At 39.2% G+C, this 16,504-nt stretch overlaps 1 protein-coding gene across 4 annotated transcripts in view; it reads right to left on the bottom strand.

Annotated features, from left to right (window-relative positions):
* CDYL2 (chromodomain Y like 2) overlaps positions 1–16,504 on the bottom strand; it is a 52,622-nt gene that overhangs the window by 5,519 nt on the left and 30,599 nt on the right. For 2 of the 4 annotated variants that reach the window (XM_015874117.3, XM_085551850.1), the window contains exons 3-6: positions 12,536–12,753; positions 5,739–5,911; positions 1,029–1,239; positions 161–304 (exon numbers count right to left, since the gene is read on the bottom strand). In XM_015874117.3, the coding sequence (XP_015729603.2) occupies positions 161–304; positions 1,029–1,239; positions 5,739–5,911; positions 12,536–12,753 (746 nt within the window). Of the gene's footprint in view, positions 1–160; positions 305–684; positions 835–1,028; positions 1,240–5,738; positions 5,912–12,535; positions 12,754–16,504 lie in introns of those variants that run through there. The other 2 variants (XM_085551849.1, XR_014947808.1) reach the window with 2 other exon arrangements.

Genomic DNA, 16,504 nt, shown 5'->3' with positions numbered 1-16,504 from the left:
TCCATGAGTCTGCTGATCCCGATCCAGATTTTGTATTGCTAGACTGTTCTGCAGGCATGGCTGTGGAAGCTGAGGACCTGCTTTGTGATGTGATGAGCCTTGGGAGCACACCTTACCTCTACAAAGTGCCATTCAACCACAAAGCAGAGTGATTCCTTACCACTGCACTGCAGGATGCCATTTCTTTCACTCGGAGCATCACTTCTTGGCTAAATGTTGTTGGCCAAAATACTTGTGACACCAGTCCTCTGCTGCAGGCTTCTTGTGCTGTCAGCTTTCTCCCACAGAACAACATCTCGTTTGCCTGTGAAACCAAAAGATCAACTTGAGATCTTGGATCGTAATTCTCCTGATCTTGTTTTTCTTTTTTTCCCCCCCATACTTGCCTGCTATTTTCAAAATTAAGTTTACAAGTGCTCTGCTGTATCTTTCCATATTGCAAAATACTTTAAAAGGAGTTTTGGTAGCTATTTAAGGATTGTGCAGGTGGCCTGAGCACAGCATGGGTTTCGCTTAGGAGAAATGTGCTGGCGTGAGTGATGAGTCTGTATTGCTGATTTTACAAGAGCAACTGTCAATAATGCAATGTTAACGTGCCAAGAGTATGCAATACTTTGTGGGGCAAATTCTGCTTTGTTATCCTGCTAAAAATGAAACAACTTTATTGGAATTACTATGGATCACCTTTAGAGCAGTAGAGAACAGCATCCAGCTGTGTTACTGCACAGTCCTCACACAACACAGACAAGAACTCTGCCACATCATTCTGCTGGAGCATTTCTTCTCTTTTCTACCATGATCTTGACAATCTTTTCTCACCCGTGTGAGTCTTTCCTGAATACAGGTGGGCGGAATTCATTGAATTCAGAGAAATAAGAAATTGGTGGGAATTAGATGAACTTTCCATGGATTACATTTCTATTTATGACAGTACAGAGAAAGTTGTTTTCTGGTTTACATTTTAAAGAGAGAAAGAAGAGCGTGACTTGAACAAAGGTTCTTCAGCAATACGAAGTGGAAAACCTTACCAGTGCAACACCCAGAATTTGTGGGAATGTGTATGATGAGCAGCCAGCTGGGGTGAGTCGGATTGTTGCATATGGTGTCTGAAACCATGCCTTCTCACTTGCCCAAACGATATCACATAGTGGTAAAATGGAAGCTCCTAACCCAAGAGCAGGGCCGTTGATAGCAACCACAATTGGCTTCTTAAATTGAATAAAAGCTTTTACAAAATCCCTAAAATAAAAAAAATAAAAGAAAGATCTTGAATACAGAAGCATCACTTAGAAAAAAAATCCCAAGCTTAAAAGTATTTAATCTGAAAACAAATCAGAACCACAGGTGAACTCAATAAATGCCATGGCCCAGTTTTATGAGATCAGAATTGAAAGATATTTTCTACTTCACGCACACAAATTTTATCTCCTATTTAATTATTTAATCTTTCATTGTTCCAGGGATATTAATAAGTTTTGCATGTGTTGTATATGAACTGAATAACTGGGATGCAGTGACTATGATACTTTTTGCAGAATGGTTTGGTTAGGGTTAGTTGTGGGCCAATAACTCACTTGTTGGTACACGTGGTGCTTCTCAGTTTGTTCCAGAATGGCTAGTATGGATTCTGATGATCTGGTTTGGCTAACTTGATAAACATAATATAGTGTGAAAGATGGGAGGCTCATATGTGTATTGTTGGGTATTTATGTTTTCAAAAATCTTAAGATCTTATGTGGAAGGTTTCTGTAAGTCCCATCAGTGGGCTGGGAGACAGCAGCTGTTCGTGGCACCCCAGATAGAAGAACAAGATCCACAAAGGGGAATCAGAGAGAGAACAATAGACTTTTTTGGGGAGGAGAAGAGTAAGGCTGGTGATCTGTTGGGTCTTTGTTGCAAACAACGTAGGCAAGGATATAACAAGTAGCTACCCTTTGCCCGCCTACAACTGAAAATGGGAGGCAATGGGATCTAACAGGGAAGTTGATGTAATTTGATTCAATTGGGTGAATGAACTGGAACATGTTAAATTCTGTGCAATGAGGAGATATTTTAAATAAGTTGCCTTCCAAGAACTGTAGAATGACATCTGTTGAATAGAATAACTTATACACTACTTAGGGGAAAAAAAAGGACTATAATTGCAGACAGATTATGGGCTCTACCAGCCCTTGTACAGCAGTTTATGAAGGCAAATCAGATGCTCAATTACTTGAGAAAAGAGACATACATAAATGAAGCTGAAAACAAGAGAGGTGATTCTGTTCCAGCCCTGGGTATTTATTAGATCCACAGTGCATTACTGCTGACTGATCTTAGGAAGGAACGTTGCTTTTTGTCAGATGTGCCTTTCAGTGAGTTGCAGCTCTCTGACTGAGGTCATGAAGACCTTGACTTGTGCATCTGAGAACAGGAGGTGTGACTTCCAGGTTAGAGTCCTGATTTGGCAGGCAGTAAAAAACATGCTGAAGAGAAGTATTTTGTTGGAGTGAAGCACAAGGGCACGGGCTGTATTTTAAATGGAAACTGTGAGTCTGAAGTCACTCAGTGGTGTTCAAAGAATGAGGCTGTCTAGTAAAGAGTTTCTTTTTTGACTATGAGAAAACAGAAAGGCATGGGAATAAAACAGAAGATCAGAAGAAAGACAAATAGAGTGAAATAAGGGATGCAGTTCTTCGGCATTCAAAATAATTTCATTCAAGAGGATGGCAGAGCTGAGGAGAGCTGTGGTTCATTTTTGTTTGTAGAAACAATGCTGTTCCTTTGTCTCATCAGAGCTTGTTTATGGTCTTGTTTATGCTTGGGTAATGACTGTAGGTTGCTGCACCTGATTAATTCCAGAATTTTGTGAACCTTCAGAGTCAATATTGCAAATAGGGCTGAGTACACTTCGGAAACAGGGATGTGATGATAGGCAGAAATAAACAGTGTGGATAAGTAATGGCAGCTGATCTGAGGACCGCGTGGAAGCAGGAGAAAACTTGTGGAAAGAAGCTGGAAGTGTGTGGTACAAGTGGGACCTGAAAGTGAATATGGAAGAACAGCTGGTAGTGTGGGGAGGAAATGGCAGATGATGGGTAGCAGAAACAAAGCAGAGTGCATTCATGAAGGGAAAGGAATGAAGGAAATGTGAAGTCTTCACGTAAGTGAACAAGGAAGGAAGGACTGGAGATGATAGGGAAAAAGTGGAGCAGAACATTGACATTCAGACACTGTCACAGGGGCAGGCTGAGCAACAGTATGGCACAGCAGGAGGGCATGGAGTGAAAGGCTGAAATATTGGCAGGGGGAACAAATGCCTGAATTTGATCTACAGAAGCTGCAATGTCCAGTGCCTCATGTGTCTGTGCTCACTGTTCAGCATGCTGCATGTTTCAGTGAGTTCTCTGTCCCCAGAGCCTGGCATGTTCCCATGTCTCCAAACCACATATTCACACACATAGTTGCAGGGCTGGAAGATCCTTCTTTCAATTCAAGGCAGTCTTTGAAAAGAACCGAAAGATGTAATTCTTGTTTGACAGCAGAAGCGAGGTTTGAAGACAGGAATAAGTATCACATACAGAAGGTTTGTACTTTTGCTAGTGGAGATCTGGAAAGCAGATGATCAAGCACACTCTGGGATACTTGGTGTTGTTGCATTGCTGTAGTTAGAACTCATAGGGACATCAAAGGCTGTAGAGAAGTTAGGCAAGTAAAGTCATTCTTCTGTTTCTTCTGATTGCACACAGGACGTCATGTGTCAGGTCACACAGTGATGCCTGACTGGTGGTGCAATGAGGGAGGCTGCTGCTGGAAATGCATTAATGCAAGTCTTGTGGGTGCAGGGCTCTCTGGCCATGCATTGCTGCAGCACAGTCCATCTGTCTACCTTGCCCCTGCTCCAGGTGTGCAGTGCCAGGCATGTCTGGCTGGTGCAGTACGCAGAGAAGCTGCAGTCTTGACATGAGCTGAAAGCTCAAAGGCTACGGATGAGGACAGGGCCCAAATAAAGCACTCATATGAGATGAGATCTGGTGCGTATTTAAACTTTAGTTTTAATTTGTGATCAGTACATGAGATCTGTAGTTTAGCAAGTGGAAACACATGGTAATGAGGATTTTAATTTGATTTTGCTAGAAGCGTACCGGTCTAATTTGATGTAGAGCAGTGGAGGCAGAGATGCATTAATGTATTTGAGGACATCCTAACCACTGAGAAAGCAAAGTGTACATTTGTACTCCTCCGATTATGGTATATTTTCCATGAGTTCAGTCCTTTGTTCGTAGTAAGCACAGACAGTGCTGAGTGGAAAAAGTTGTGCATTGTTTCCAGAGGTACAATAAAAATCAGTTTCCAGTGGGCCCGAAGCTGACATTCTTGATGAGGAGAAGAGCATTGTACGAGTACTTCCAGAGCACTGGGTGAGCCCAAGGGTAGAAAAACAGCCTTGCAGTTTGGATTATAGTCGTTAAGATGTAGAACTGGTAGTATGCCTGTATATTAAATGTGTGCAGATAAATGTGTACATGTATAACGATAGCATCTACACAATATTTGCATAAATATTATTAAATTTGTCTGTTTTCAGGGAGTGTGAGTGTGTCTGTGCTATCAGACAAGAAGAGCAACTTTCTTCCCTCTAGTTGTTTTTTGGGTTTTTTTTTTCTTTGCTTCACATTTAAAGAAATCCCTTCAAAGAGATTTTGTTGTTAAGACGTCACTGAGTGATATTCAGGCATAGAGTCTTAAAAACTGGTTGTGATTTATCATATTTTAAGAAGTACGTTTTAATTCTTTCAGAACATTTGCTACTTTGAGACATTCAGAAGTATTAAACTGAGAATCCAAACTGATCTGCATTAGTTGTAACCAAGACAGTCGGCAGTTAACGCGTCATGCAAGAACTGCACTTAATCTTGTGTTATACATCCCAAATAGAGGTCTGTTGTAAAACAAACACTTCAGAATTCCTTCAGAATTCATAAAGCTCTCAGAATTACAGTATTTGTAGGGAGTAAAAAATGAAAGGACCAAACCCTCCGCTGGTACAGACTGGTGGAACACCATTGACTTCAGTGGAGTAATGTTGGTTTATACTGGAGGATCTGCCAAATCTGTACAAAGAATACCTTGTGGATAATGTGAGTCGTTGGTGATGTATTGTGTGGATTGATTTGTAGACTGCATGTCATAAGCTCCGAATTTCTATTGAGGTAATGTGATATGTATATAAGGAAAGTTACTTTTTAGTTATGAAAATAAAGCTACATTTGCATATATATTAAGTAATTTAAGAAAAAGAATGGAGACCCTTCTAATAAGGTTCTGAAATACAGTGGAAGACTGTTGTTTCAACAGCATACGACTAAGCCATGGATTCCCATTTGTACTGAAATTCATTAAAATGACGAACATTCAAACAAGTAAAATATCTGCCTTTCAGGAACCACTTTACAAAATGAAGCAATAGTTAATTTGGAAAAACAACAACAAAGTTGTATTTAAATTTGGAGGATTAATTTGAAGTATTAAGTACAGAGAAGTGGAATAAAATAAATCCCTATGGATAGTTAGCACTGGAATAAGTGTGCTTTCTTTTGTAATAAGCAAAGGTCCAAGGTTTTCACTAAACAAATTTGCAGGACTATAATTAGAATGCAATCAACACTTAAATATACAACATTTTTGGACCTGATAAATATCTTTATAATCACACACTGCATTTCATAATTTAGAGATCATAGGTAAGCTTGGGTCACCTTATAGCTTCTGCAATCCTAGTGCTTTCCTTTCTTCTGTCATTGGATAACCTGCCAATTAAATATGAGTAATCTAGGCCACTACAGAATACACTTCCCACTGCGCTGAGAAGTAAGAGTTTACTGTCATCAGCTGATGCATTGCACAATGCTCTCCGAACTTCCTTCATGATCTGTGGATAAAGAAAAGTAAACAATTCGACATGCATGCCGTTGCAATATCATTTCCCTACTTTTACAAACCTTATTGATTTTGAGAGACTTTAAATTTTGGGCACTATTAATACTTACATCCATTATATATATATATAGATAGATCGATAGATTTGCATAATTTTAATAGAATGATAACACTGAGAGTTTACAAAATATTTGATCTTTGGAAGTGCTTTGTAGATGCTTATTAATTCAAAGAGCTTTTAGGATTTGGCTATTCTCTGCTTGTCCTGTGGGAAATTGAAGCTAACTTACAGTATTTGATTGAAATTTAATAATTTCAAATATCACTTTTTTTTTTGTTGTTTTGTTTTCATAGTTTATATTCAGTGAACATCACCATATCCTCTGTAACACGATTAATACAACAACAGCCTATAAACCTCACCCAGTTGTAAATAAGATCTGTAAACCCCACTTTTTTTTCAGTTCTTCAGCTGCTTTGGTTTATATTGCATGAATCAGAGCAAGGTAGGACAAGAGGACATTACATACATTGACATGACAAATATATTATTCATTTTCCTGTGGTCAGTGATATTGTTACAGTCTACAAAAGTTAAAGCAAAAAAGCCACTAGGGAGAGAGACATTTTTACACTCTGATTTGGAACTGGATCGAGCTATTAATCGCATCATAAATCAAACTAATCAAAGTCTGTGCAGAATGGAGCTGCTGTTATTGTAAGGAAATAGCCCTTCATCTGAGTACAACTGTTTTCCTAATGATTTTTAGAAGGAAATATGATTTCATAAAATCCTGGTGGGCAACTCCTTGTCACAATTCAGCACTGTTTGGAAGCTGTAATCGATGTAAGCAATCTGAGCTTCCCTTCTGCACTGAGCTGCTCTTCACACTTGAATAGGGCCATCGTTTCACCTGGTGTGACACGTCCTGCCCTTACACACACTCATGTGTCAAAGTACCTCCTTTACACAGGGCCCAGCTGACTCAATCTTGTCTTGTTTGTGCTGAAATTCTGCTCAGGGTTGATGTTTTTTGTAAAAAACAGCAAAATGTGGTTGGGGGTCAAATATAGTTTCTACATAAGAGAAAAATAAGACTGTTCGCTCATAATTAGTTTCATTCACTACTTTCTGTTTCCAAAAACTTCTTACTCTGAAGTGCTACATTTAAGATATGCCCCTAAACCCAGAAGAGACATTCAGGGGAGACCCTCCTGCTCCTCTCTACAACTCAAATAGAGGAGCAGTGGCACAGCTGCCCAGGGACGTGCTCTTAGGGAAGATGTATAAGTAATGTCAGAGAATAACAGTCAAACATTTTTATATACAACAAGGCGATTTGCTTTAAATATGATGCCACAAAATGATACTCCATTCAGCAAGTTTCTCTTCTGCACCCCTTCTCCCAGTGACATTTGCTTATGTTCCATCTCTTTAATGTTCCCACTGCTGTCCTTCAAGCACATCATTACCATGGCAAGCCTGTCTCTTTCTTACCTTTCCCCTCATTGATTTGGATGGCAAAAGCCATCTAAAAGTTCACCTATCAACATTAGGAGCAGAGGCTGTACAGCCAGCTGTTGAGGAGACAATACTCTGCTATTGCTCTTTTTTTCAGTGTTTTGGAAAGTGATATTAAAGGTCTATTATTAGGAATTGATTTCTGGGATATAGTGGAAAATGGGAAGGCACTGATAGTATTCTGGGTTGTGCTGCTGAGCAGGACTGGAAATTTATTTCCACTGCTCCATTACTTTCTAGCAAAAGAAAACAGCATTAGAAAACAGAAATAAACCCCAAATGTAGCAGTGTTTGTTTTAGATCTCCAAAAGATTTGGGGGGGAGAGGGCAGATATCTGTAAGCTTGTTAACTTCATTATTAAAAGGTATTCAGAAGCTCACTGAAATACAGCGACTCCCTCAATCCTTTGCCCGTGTGGACCAAAGTCCACCTGGTTATCTTTGTCACTCAGCCTATTTACATCCACCCTGCTGTCTGCTGTGGCTCCAAATACCTTCAGCATTGCTGTTCAGTAGTGTGTGCATGCGTATTTCCCTACAGGTGTTTATATGATTATAGCAAAGCTACTAACAATAAAATAAGATAAGATAGGTTGTTTTTAGGGTTACGGAATTATGTATTAAATTGTATTATTCAGTATTTAATTTTGGCTTAGAACCTGCTGTCTGTGTTTAAGTATGAATTTCCATTTAACACAGCAAGGAATTCAACACATGTAGATATCCTATGTAGTTTTTGTTACACTTATCAGATTCCCTGTGCTTTTTGCCATGGTTCTTAATTCTTCCATCGTTTTGGTATAGCAATGGGATTTGTCCCATTTGCTTTTATTTTCAGTAATAGACCAGATATAAAACAACTATTAGCAGGGCTCCTCAGCAGTATCCTCAAGTACAGAAAATTATTAATATAAACATGATTATTAATAATCACACTATTTCATTTTTATTAGTATTCAGAGTAAACAATAATTATAATTATTTATATTAATGGTTTAAATGATTCCAATTCCTTACATTACATCAATACACCGATAATTCTTAATATAAACTTTAAATTATTCTCAAGCTTCCTTTAATTAGCTTTTTTTTTTTTTTTTTAATGGTCTTTTAGGCAGTTTTCAGTTGTGGGGCAGAATTTCTATTTGCATTTATTTTACGAACGTTTCTGAGGCAGCATTTAGAAAACAACATGGGCCCAAATCTATCAAGTTCCAAATTTAGAGCAGCCCTAATGCTTCACTTACTGTTTTATTGGAGCCCAGGTATACAATAAAATTATCACTCCCTTAAAAGCTGCTTGTTTTTTTAATCCAGTCAAGAAAACAAGTTGGTTAGTCCTTTAATAGGACCTTGTACTCCAAAATAAACATTAAATGTTTAAAGATTTCATTAAACTTCCCAAAGCTTATTTCAATGCCTTTCACGGGACAGAGGAAGTTTTAAAAGGTGTTTGGTGCCCTTTCCGTTCGATATTGCTTACATTATGGGGAAATCAGGAAGTTGGGAACTTATCGCCTTCATTACACAAAGTATCTTGAACAGAGGTCTCTTGTTCATACAAACAGGAATGCAAGTTTAAAAGGGGAACTTCTCCGAACCGCTCAGGATTTACTACTGATTTCTTTAAAGGTAAATGTTTTGTAAATATTGTAGTAAAGTGAAATTTTAAAGCCATTCAGTTGTGTTAGAGCCTCCACCACCTTTTTACATATGGACGCCTTTTGTTACAGCCTCTTTATGCAAACAGATCTGAGTCTGTTCTGTTTGACAGATAAAGGAGCTATGAACCTGGGAGTAAGGACTGGCCACTGGAATAATCTCTCTGTGTATGAGAGCAAAAATGCAAAATACAGCCACATTTTATCTTTTATTTCCCCTTAAGTTGTAAGTAAGGAGAAGTGAAAGCAAGCCAGTGCTCCAAAATGCACCTGGTAGAACTTTCAGCCCTTTAATTCTTATGGCTGTAAACTTGAAACCTGACTGTTGTATGTGAAGTAGTTCTTGCATCAGTCTAGGATATGATCATTAGCTGCTAGGGTATGTTTTGCTTTTAATTCAGCCAAGTATCAACTCTATATCAATAGTATAAGGTGAAAAAAACAGTGGGTGGATCCATTTAATATTAAGTTTGAAACAGAACTTGGATCCTCACAACGCGCTGTGTTACAGCAGCAGCGACATCAATGGAGAATGCACTTCAGAAGCAGCAAAATGCCTCTGAGAGAAAATGTGCTACAGTGTGCTACTGGCAATGGCAATGATGAAATGCTTTGTGTATCTGTTTCAGAAATGGACTTTAAAAGTAGCAAGCCTAAGACACTGCAGTAAACAAAGAAGCCATGTCATTTTGTGACACTGGCATGAAAGCTTTAGAAGGTCTTAAAATGTAAGAAAGGATTTGGACAGTCCCTGAACATTTGGTAGAAAAAACTCAACTCCTGTAGTGGCACCGAACCAACTTCAGTTGGTGTAAATAGCACTGGAAGAGCATCGGCACATTTTGTGCTGCAGTCACCCACACGGAACCACAGGTGTGCTGCCGTTACCAAAATGCGTGATGAAAATGCAGGCAGCCTTTTCTAAGCTGCTTTTGATTTTGTAGCGTGAATTGGCTTCGTGGCCATAAGTGCATGTGATAATTTCATTGTGTAGGAAAAGGTCTGATTTTGAGTCAGCTTTGACATGCAGAACGCTGTGCCGTAATCCTAAATATCTTAGTTACTTTAATTAAATTGGCATAAATGCTGGAGGGCAGGGGATGAACAAAACGATTAGATTTCATGGGAAGGTTTCACTAAAACACAAAGGGAAGCAGGGGTGTTTAAGAGCGAGAGTGATTTTGTATGAGGTTAATTTTATAATGACTGTGGGCAGTGCACACCTTTTTTTTCTCTGCCATGGATGGCTGAGAACTGCCAGCCCATGATGTGAACCACAGCAAGGAAACCCACTCTCAGTGAATTAACCATTTTGGATTTGGCAAATGTGATTTACGGAGTTTCTGATCAAACTTAATCTTAGCATTTCTTACGTTTGTGGGGATTCCTTGCTTGTGCCTTTTTGGTATTCAGGGTTCACAAAAAGGTGTCACAACTAAAATGGTTGTTAAATTCCTTGAACTACTCTGTCAGTTCGTCTTAACTGTGGCTATAGGCGACAGTCTGTAGGACACAGCACTCAACATGTTCCTGTCACTGTCTTGATTTTGTTTTGCTGAAATAGCCAATATTGGAAGTGCTGGGTTTCGTGGTGTGAGTGCTCACGGGCTGCTCTCTGGATGGAGGCCAAAGGAGCAGTCTCACGTTTGCCAGCAAGCGGCCGTCAGAGGGGAACAACTTCCAATTGCTCTCAGCCTGGATGGGTTTTAAACAGACAATCTAAATGTGGAGAGCTCATTAAAAGCTTGATTAATTCTTGACCATCCAGCGTCTGGTCACTAATGTAGCTTTCTGAAATGTATTTTCTCATTTTTAAGTGAAGTTGTGTAGAAATAGCTCAATGCGGTGACGCAAGAAGAGGTGCTAATCATTTATCCTCATATGGAGGTGGGCCCCTGACATATTGAATGCTGTTGAAGAATGAAACAGGTTGGTCTGGCAGACCTGATGAGCTCGAGTTCATTCACTGGTTAGTGCATCTGAACACTGCTGATGTGGAACTGCACAGCCAGCAATGTGAAGATAAGTCTATTCAGCCTGAGCAGAGCAAACCCTTGATTTTGTGCCTTTTTTCAGGCCCTTGGGCTCTTCCTTTAAATTACCTGCAGTGTTAATTAGTGGCAATTAATACACGGATGGAATGATGGATTTGATGCAATCATCTAATGTGTTTTAAGGAACTAGAATTAAAAGCAGGTGTTTGGTGTTCTGGGTTAATTACTGAGATAGTCTTTTTAAACATTAAATAGTTTAAAAACTAAGAGTGATAAATGTTGGTACCAACATCTTAAACGATTTAAGTTCTTGGTATTAATGCCCATGTGTTTGTGTGCATCTGGGAAGGTGGAGTCAATTTTAGGGCCCATCATGCCTGCCGGTGATTCTATCTGAAGCTCGCTGTAAGTCAACTCATTTACAATTTACTCAGTTTCTTACTGAACAAAAATAATTCCTAAAAGTTGCAGATTATGTTTGCCTCAAATTGTGCTCACACTTAATGTTCAGCTGTTGTATGGAGGTGTCTGGTGGACAAAAAAGGGCAGCTTGGGGAGGAGTCTGCAGGATGCTTGGACAGCCAAACTGGTGACGGGAGGCAGCTCCTAAGGCTTCTCCTTGAATATATGGCATCTTTTCCATCAGGCCATTACTGCCTTCATGGAACAGGATCTAGCATGTTGTCTGCTCTCCAGGACATGCATCTTGCTGCAGGCATTTCTTTACACTCCTTTTGTTCTGACATAGGAAGTGTTTCCCACGACATCGCTGCCCACTGAGCAGAGATCATGAGGAATGGAGGCAATAGCTCCTCAGCCCTTCCTGTGACTGTTGTATGTACTTGAGAAGTACAAGCTAGAAGTCTGACCCTAAGTGTGTCATGTTGTGAAACTAGGGAATTAATCAGTACCGTTTATATATCAAACATCTTTATGCAATTCAGCTGGGAACAGAGCCCTTAATTGGCAAAGATTTCATAAATAAAGATTCATAAAGTGATTTAGAAAACAAGCAATTAGGGATCAAGGTATACTTCTACAATTACTGTTTCAGAGTATAGCCTCAAATACCTCCCTGTGCAACAACTGGAGCACTATTTACATTAGTATGAGAGAGACTAGATTTCACTAAAGATGGCATTTATCAGTAACTTCAGCATGGGATATCTCCTGCATACAACTCCATGATGGAAATGCAGGCTGTCTTTCCTTTCCTTAGCTCTGTTTTTCAGTTTCAGACATGTCAATTCAAAAATAATTTCCATCGCATTCTTTTGCATAGAAATCCCAAGCATGAAAAAGTTAGATATATCTGAGCTCCATACTTTCTTTTCTAAGATAATTAATTAGGATAAAAATACTTAAAATAAAATGCAGTGTTTCCAAGATAACCCACACCTTAGGATGGCTTTCTTTGGCTTCTATGGCTACGTGCTTACCTCTGGGGTCAGTGCATTGTTATCTGAAGTCTGACTCGACAGCAAAATATGTGTGAAACCATCTTCTTTCCGCACCACAATGTCCCTGAACCGGCAGTTACTTTCATTTTGACGCACGCTGTATCTTAGTCTCTTATCGAAGACATAATCTTTTTCCCCATCTAGTTTCCTTTTCACAGTGCTGTGTAGATTCAAGCTTCCATTGGCCAGAGAAGAACCTTTCAGATGGAAATAATCAAAACATAATTATGCCTATACCTTCAAAGAAATTGACTCACACTTTTTATTAGCCCAAAAATAACATGGTATTTTACAATAGCCTCTATATGATAAATTTGGTAAATCAAGAGTATGCCTATCTCATCAAATGTGTGCTCAAGCCATCCTTATTATTCCTTCGAGCTTTACACTCCAACTTTCCTATATCAGACAAGCATTAGCTCAAGTGAATTATAGCACGTAGGCCTGGTACTCCATACGGCATTCAGTTCTGCTTTGAAGATGAAAGCAGTTATATCATGGTCCTTCTTATCACTTTGGGATGATCACTGAATTTTGTACAAAATTCTACTTCAGCTTTGGATGAAACTTGACAAGTTTTGTCCATATCCCATCTTTCAAAGCTATACTTTCTTCCTTTCATGATGACCAGAAGTCATTAAAACATGGTAATTTTAACGCAAGTTGTCTCTTGAGGAGCATCTCTATGTGACAGTGAGAGACGAGAGTTCTCACTGAGCAGACAGGTACCTCACCTGGGATTCTTCTCCCTGCCCATTTGGTTGGCGTTAGAAGTTGCAGTTGGCCATCACTGCTGTGACCCCAAGCTTTTCCTTAATACGTTTTACAATCACAGTAAGCTGACTTTCACCTAACAGATATGATGTTAATATTGGTCTGTGTATGCTGAAAGGATTAATGCTGATGCTATTTTGGAAGGTATCCAGCGCTGGGAAAAAAATGGAACCATGAAAAGAAAGATAAAGCTCCTCTTTACACACAAATGAGAGTAATAGCAGTTTATTCTGCCTTACACTCTGTGTGACCTATATGCTATTATCTTGCTCATCCTTACAGTTTCGTAGTTGATGTGAAATGCCCATGTATACACTGCAGTCAAAAAGAAGTTAAAAAGAAGTTAAAAAGGCATAGGGATGAGTGAACATGAAGTGGACGATGCCTTGTGTTGAAGGTTAAGCCACACCAATTTCAAACACAGACGCTAAGAGAATGGCAGAAGATTAATTTGCACAGGTGATCCAGCTCAACCAAAAGCAACATAGAAATATTTTCTTTCATATTTTTATGTTGCATTCTTCTTTGCTTCAGAAATGTATTCCGTTTGTAAATGAAATATATGATGTAGGAAATCATACATTTTATCATGGTATTTTAACTGTAACTGGAGTAATGCAAGATCTAAATTAAATATGAGAGGAACATAGGTGGGGAAGTGTCATTTCCAAGGATGGATGATTAATAGAACAACATACAGTGACTAAACTGTCTCATTGTAGACATTGCATCCCTATAATCTTGCTGAATCTGATAAACTGGACAAAACGATCAACAAAATCCAAAGACAAAAATCAAGTGAAATCAGGCCCATTTAGAAGGGCAGCTGCGTGGATGTGATGGAGCTTCTGAAGGCTTGTTGTAAGGCATCCAGCTGCCTTTGTGAGAGGTTTAATAGTTAGCACCTCCTGAATGCACACAAAGGTAAACGGTACCTTTGCATGCCAAGATGAAAAATGACTGTGACAAGGGAAGAAAGAGGCCGTCACCAAGTAATCTGTCATGCATGCGAAATAAATTAAGGAAGTCACAAATTAACTAAGGAAGCTTTAGGTACTTCTAAATGTGGTTTACCAGCTTAGGACGGACTACATGATGCGTAGACTAAGTACAGAAAGAAAGTAGAAAATAACCCTTCCTGTAGTGGGAGTTTAATTGAATTATTACTTTGTGTGTAACCACTAGTATGAGTTGGGAAGGTACCTAAACATATATTTAGAAGTTTCAATATATTTTAAGAGAAATTAAGATATTCCCAGACCACTGGTGCCGTTTCCAAGGATGGCAATGAAGGATGCTATTTAAGGAGACATCCCAAGCTTGGCCATTCTCTGTAGTCCTTGCCCCTGTTATCGTCCCTACACATCATACAGGAACATGAGAAGATTCATCCTTCATGTTTCCTTCAGTATTTGCTTGCGGACCTTTTCATGTATTTCTCTAATCCCTTTTTGAGCCTGTTGATGCTGCTTGTCTCCACAGCCTCCTGTGGTCTGACTTTGAGAAGTTTAGTAACCACTGTAGAGAGGAGAATTTTCTTTCATCTGTGCTTTAATCTGATGATCCACCAGTTTCAGTAAGTAGCCCCGAGTTCTGCTGTTGAGGGATTTAGGAAATGACAGTTCTGTATTTATTTCACTGGAGGCATTAATGATTTTGTAAACTTTGATCATATCCCTTCTCCCCACACTGAAAACCCTTTTAGTCTTGTAATCCACTTCGCCACTTCAGTCGCCAGTCCCTGTGCCTTGTCTAGGCCATCTATTTCCACTGCCATCAAAGGAGAGGAAATGTACCGATATTACTGTTGCTGCTGTTGGTACTAGAAGGTGCCTGAAGAATCCAGACTGAGTCTGGGCCTCTGTTGTACTGAGCACTGCAGAAAACAGATTAGAAGTTTAGAATCTAAGAAGATAAGGTAGACAGGGAGCATGAAAGAAGAGAGCTGGTTCACCTTGTAGGCTCAATAGTACTAATACTGGTGCCAGGGAAGGGATGGGAATAATGGTGTTGTGGCAATGAGGTCTGGACTGCTCCTTTTATTAGCAGCATGCGTTTATATTAAATGAAAAGGAGCCATGCGTTTCATTTTTGTAGGTGAAATAAAACATGTTCCTTTATTCTCACTGGTGGAAGTGCTTGGTATTCCTGTCAGCCCAACAGCCTTCCTCTGTCTCTTTCCTGTCTTTCTTGTGGGTAATAGTTAATACTGTACATACTTTTAAAAAGCATTCTGGTGATAATTTACTAATAATTTCAGACTTCTCCAGCTAAGGGAGCATCTGTAAGATATCTAAAAGCAATGAGTTTTTATCCAAACTGAGAAAGCAAGCAGATTTGGCTGTCTTTTGCTGCCAGTACATCTCCAGAATAAATAAAACTGAACAAGCTATAAAAACAAGAGGAAGCAATGACTAAGTTCATAGAGAATATTTAAATCAAGGGCACCATGAGACTACAAAGATTTCTGTAGTGGAGAAAAACAGTGGTTAGTGATACATGACAAGCAGAAATTCTTCAGCAGATGGTACAGAAATAGAGCGATGTAGAAAAGGAAAGAGAAAATTAAAAGGGGATGTTTCTTGATGCTGTCAAGAAACCTGACAAAACAATCACTTGCAATTACAATGTAAGGAGTGAAACAGCAACGTGATAACAGAAGACAACAAATGTCATCAGAAAGAATGCTTTTGTTAGCTCCTGGGAGCAGCAGTGGATGTTCTCCTGCAGAGGTTTTCAGCATTTTCCAATTTGCAGACCCTTAAATAACTGCCAATAAAGATGACACTGCTCTCTTTACGAAGGGAAGTGTAGATGTCAGGAGAGAGGTTTTGATATAAAAGGGCTCTCCCAACTTCAGCATATGAGAGTGCCCTCCCTCTGTGATGCTGTATATAGGATTCTGTACATATGCTTTCATCTCTCTGACTAAAATTGCTTGTTTGTGAGAGTTTTATCAATTAAGCAGGAAACAATTAACCTTACCCATGTAGATGTATATACATACCAAACATTTTAATCTCTAGAACAACTAAAAACTTCTAAATATATTTTCAGTGCACTCATCCACTTAGCAATGAGAGGAGGCTGACATTCATTTGGGCTGCACATAGGCAAACTCAAACCAGACACAGATGTCGGCTTGGTAGGATGCTGCCCAGGAGCTGTGGATTC

The sequence above is a fragment of the Coturnix japonica genome, chromosome 6, assembly GCF_054131305.1.
Source record: "Coturnix japonica strain WE chromosome 6, WE-NBRP24, whole genome shotgun sequence".
In the NCBI taxonomy this organism is placed as follows: domain Eukaryota; kingdom Metazoa; phylum Chordata; class Aves; order Galliformes; family Phasianidae; genus Coturnix; species Coturnix japonica.
The sequence above is the reverse complement of the archived record's forward strand: the minus strand, read 5'-3'. Positions and strand labels throughout refer to the sequence as shown.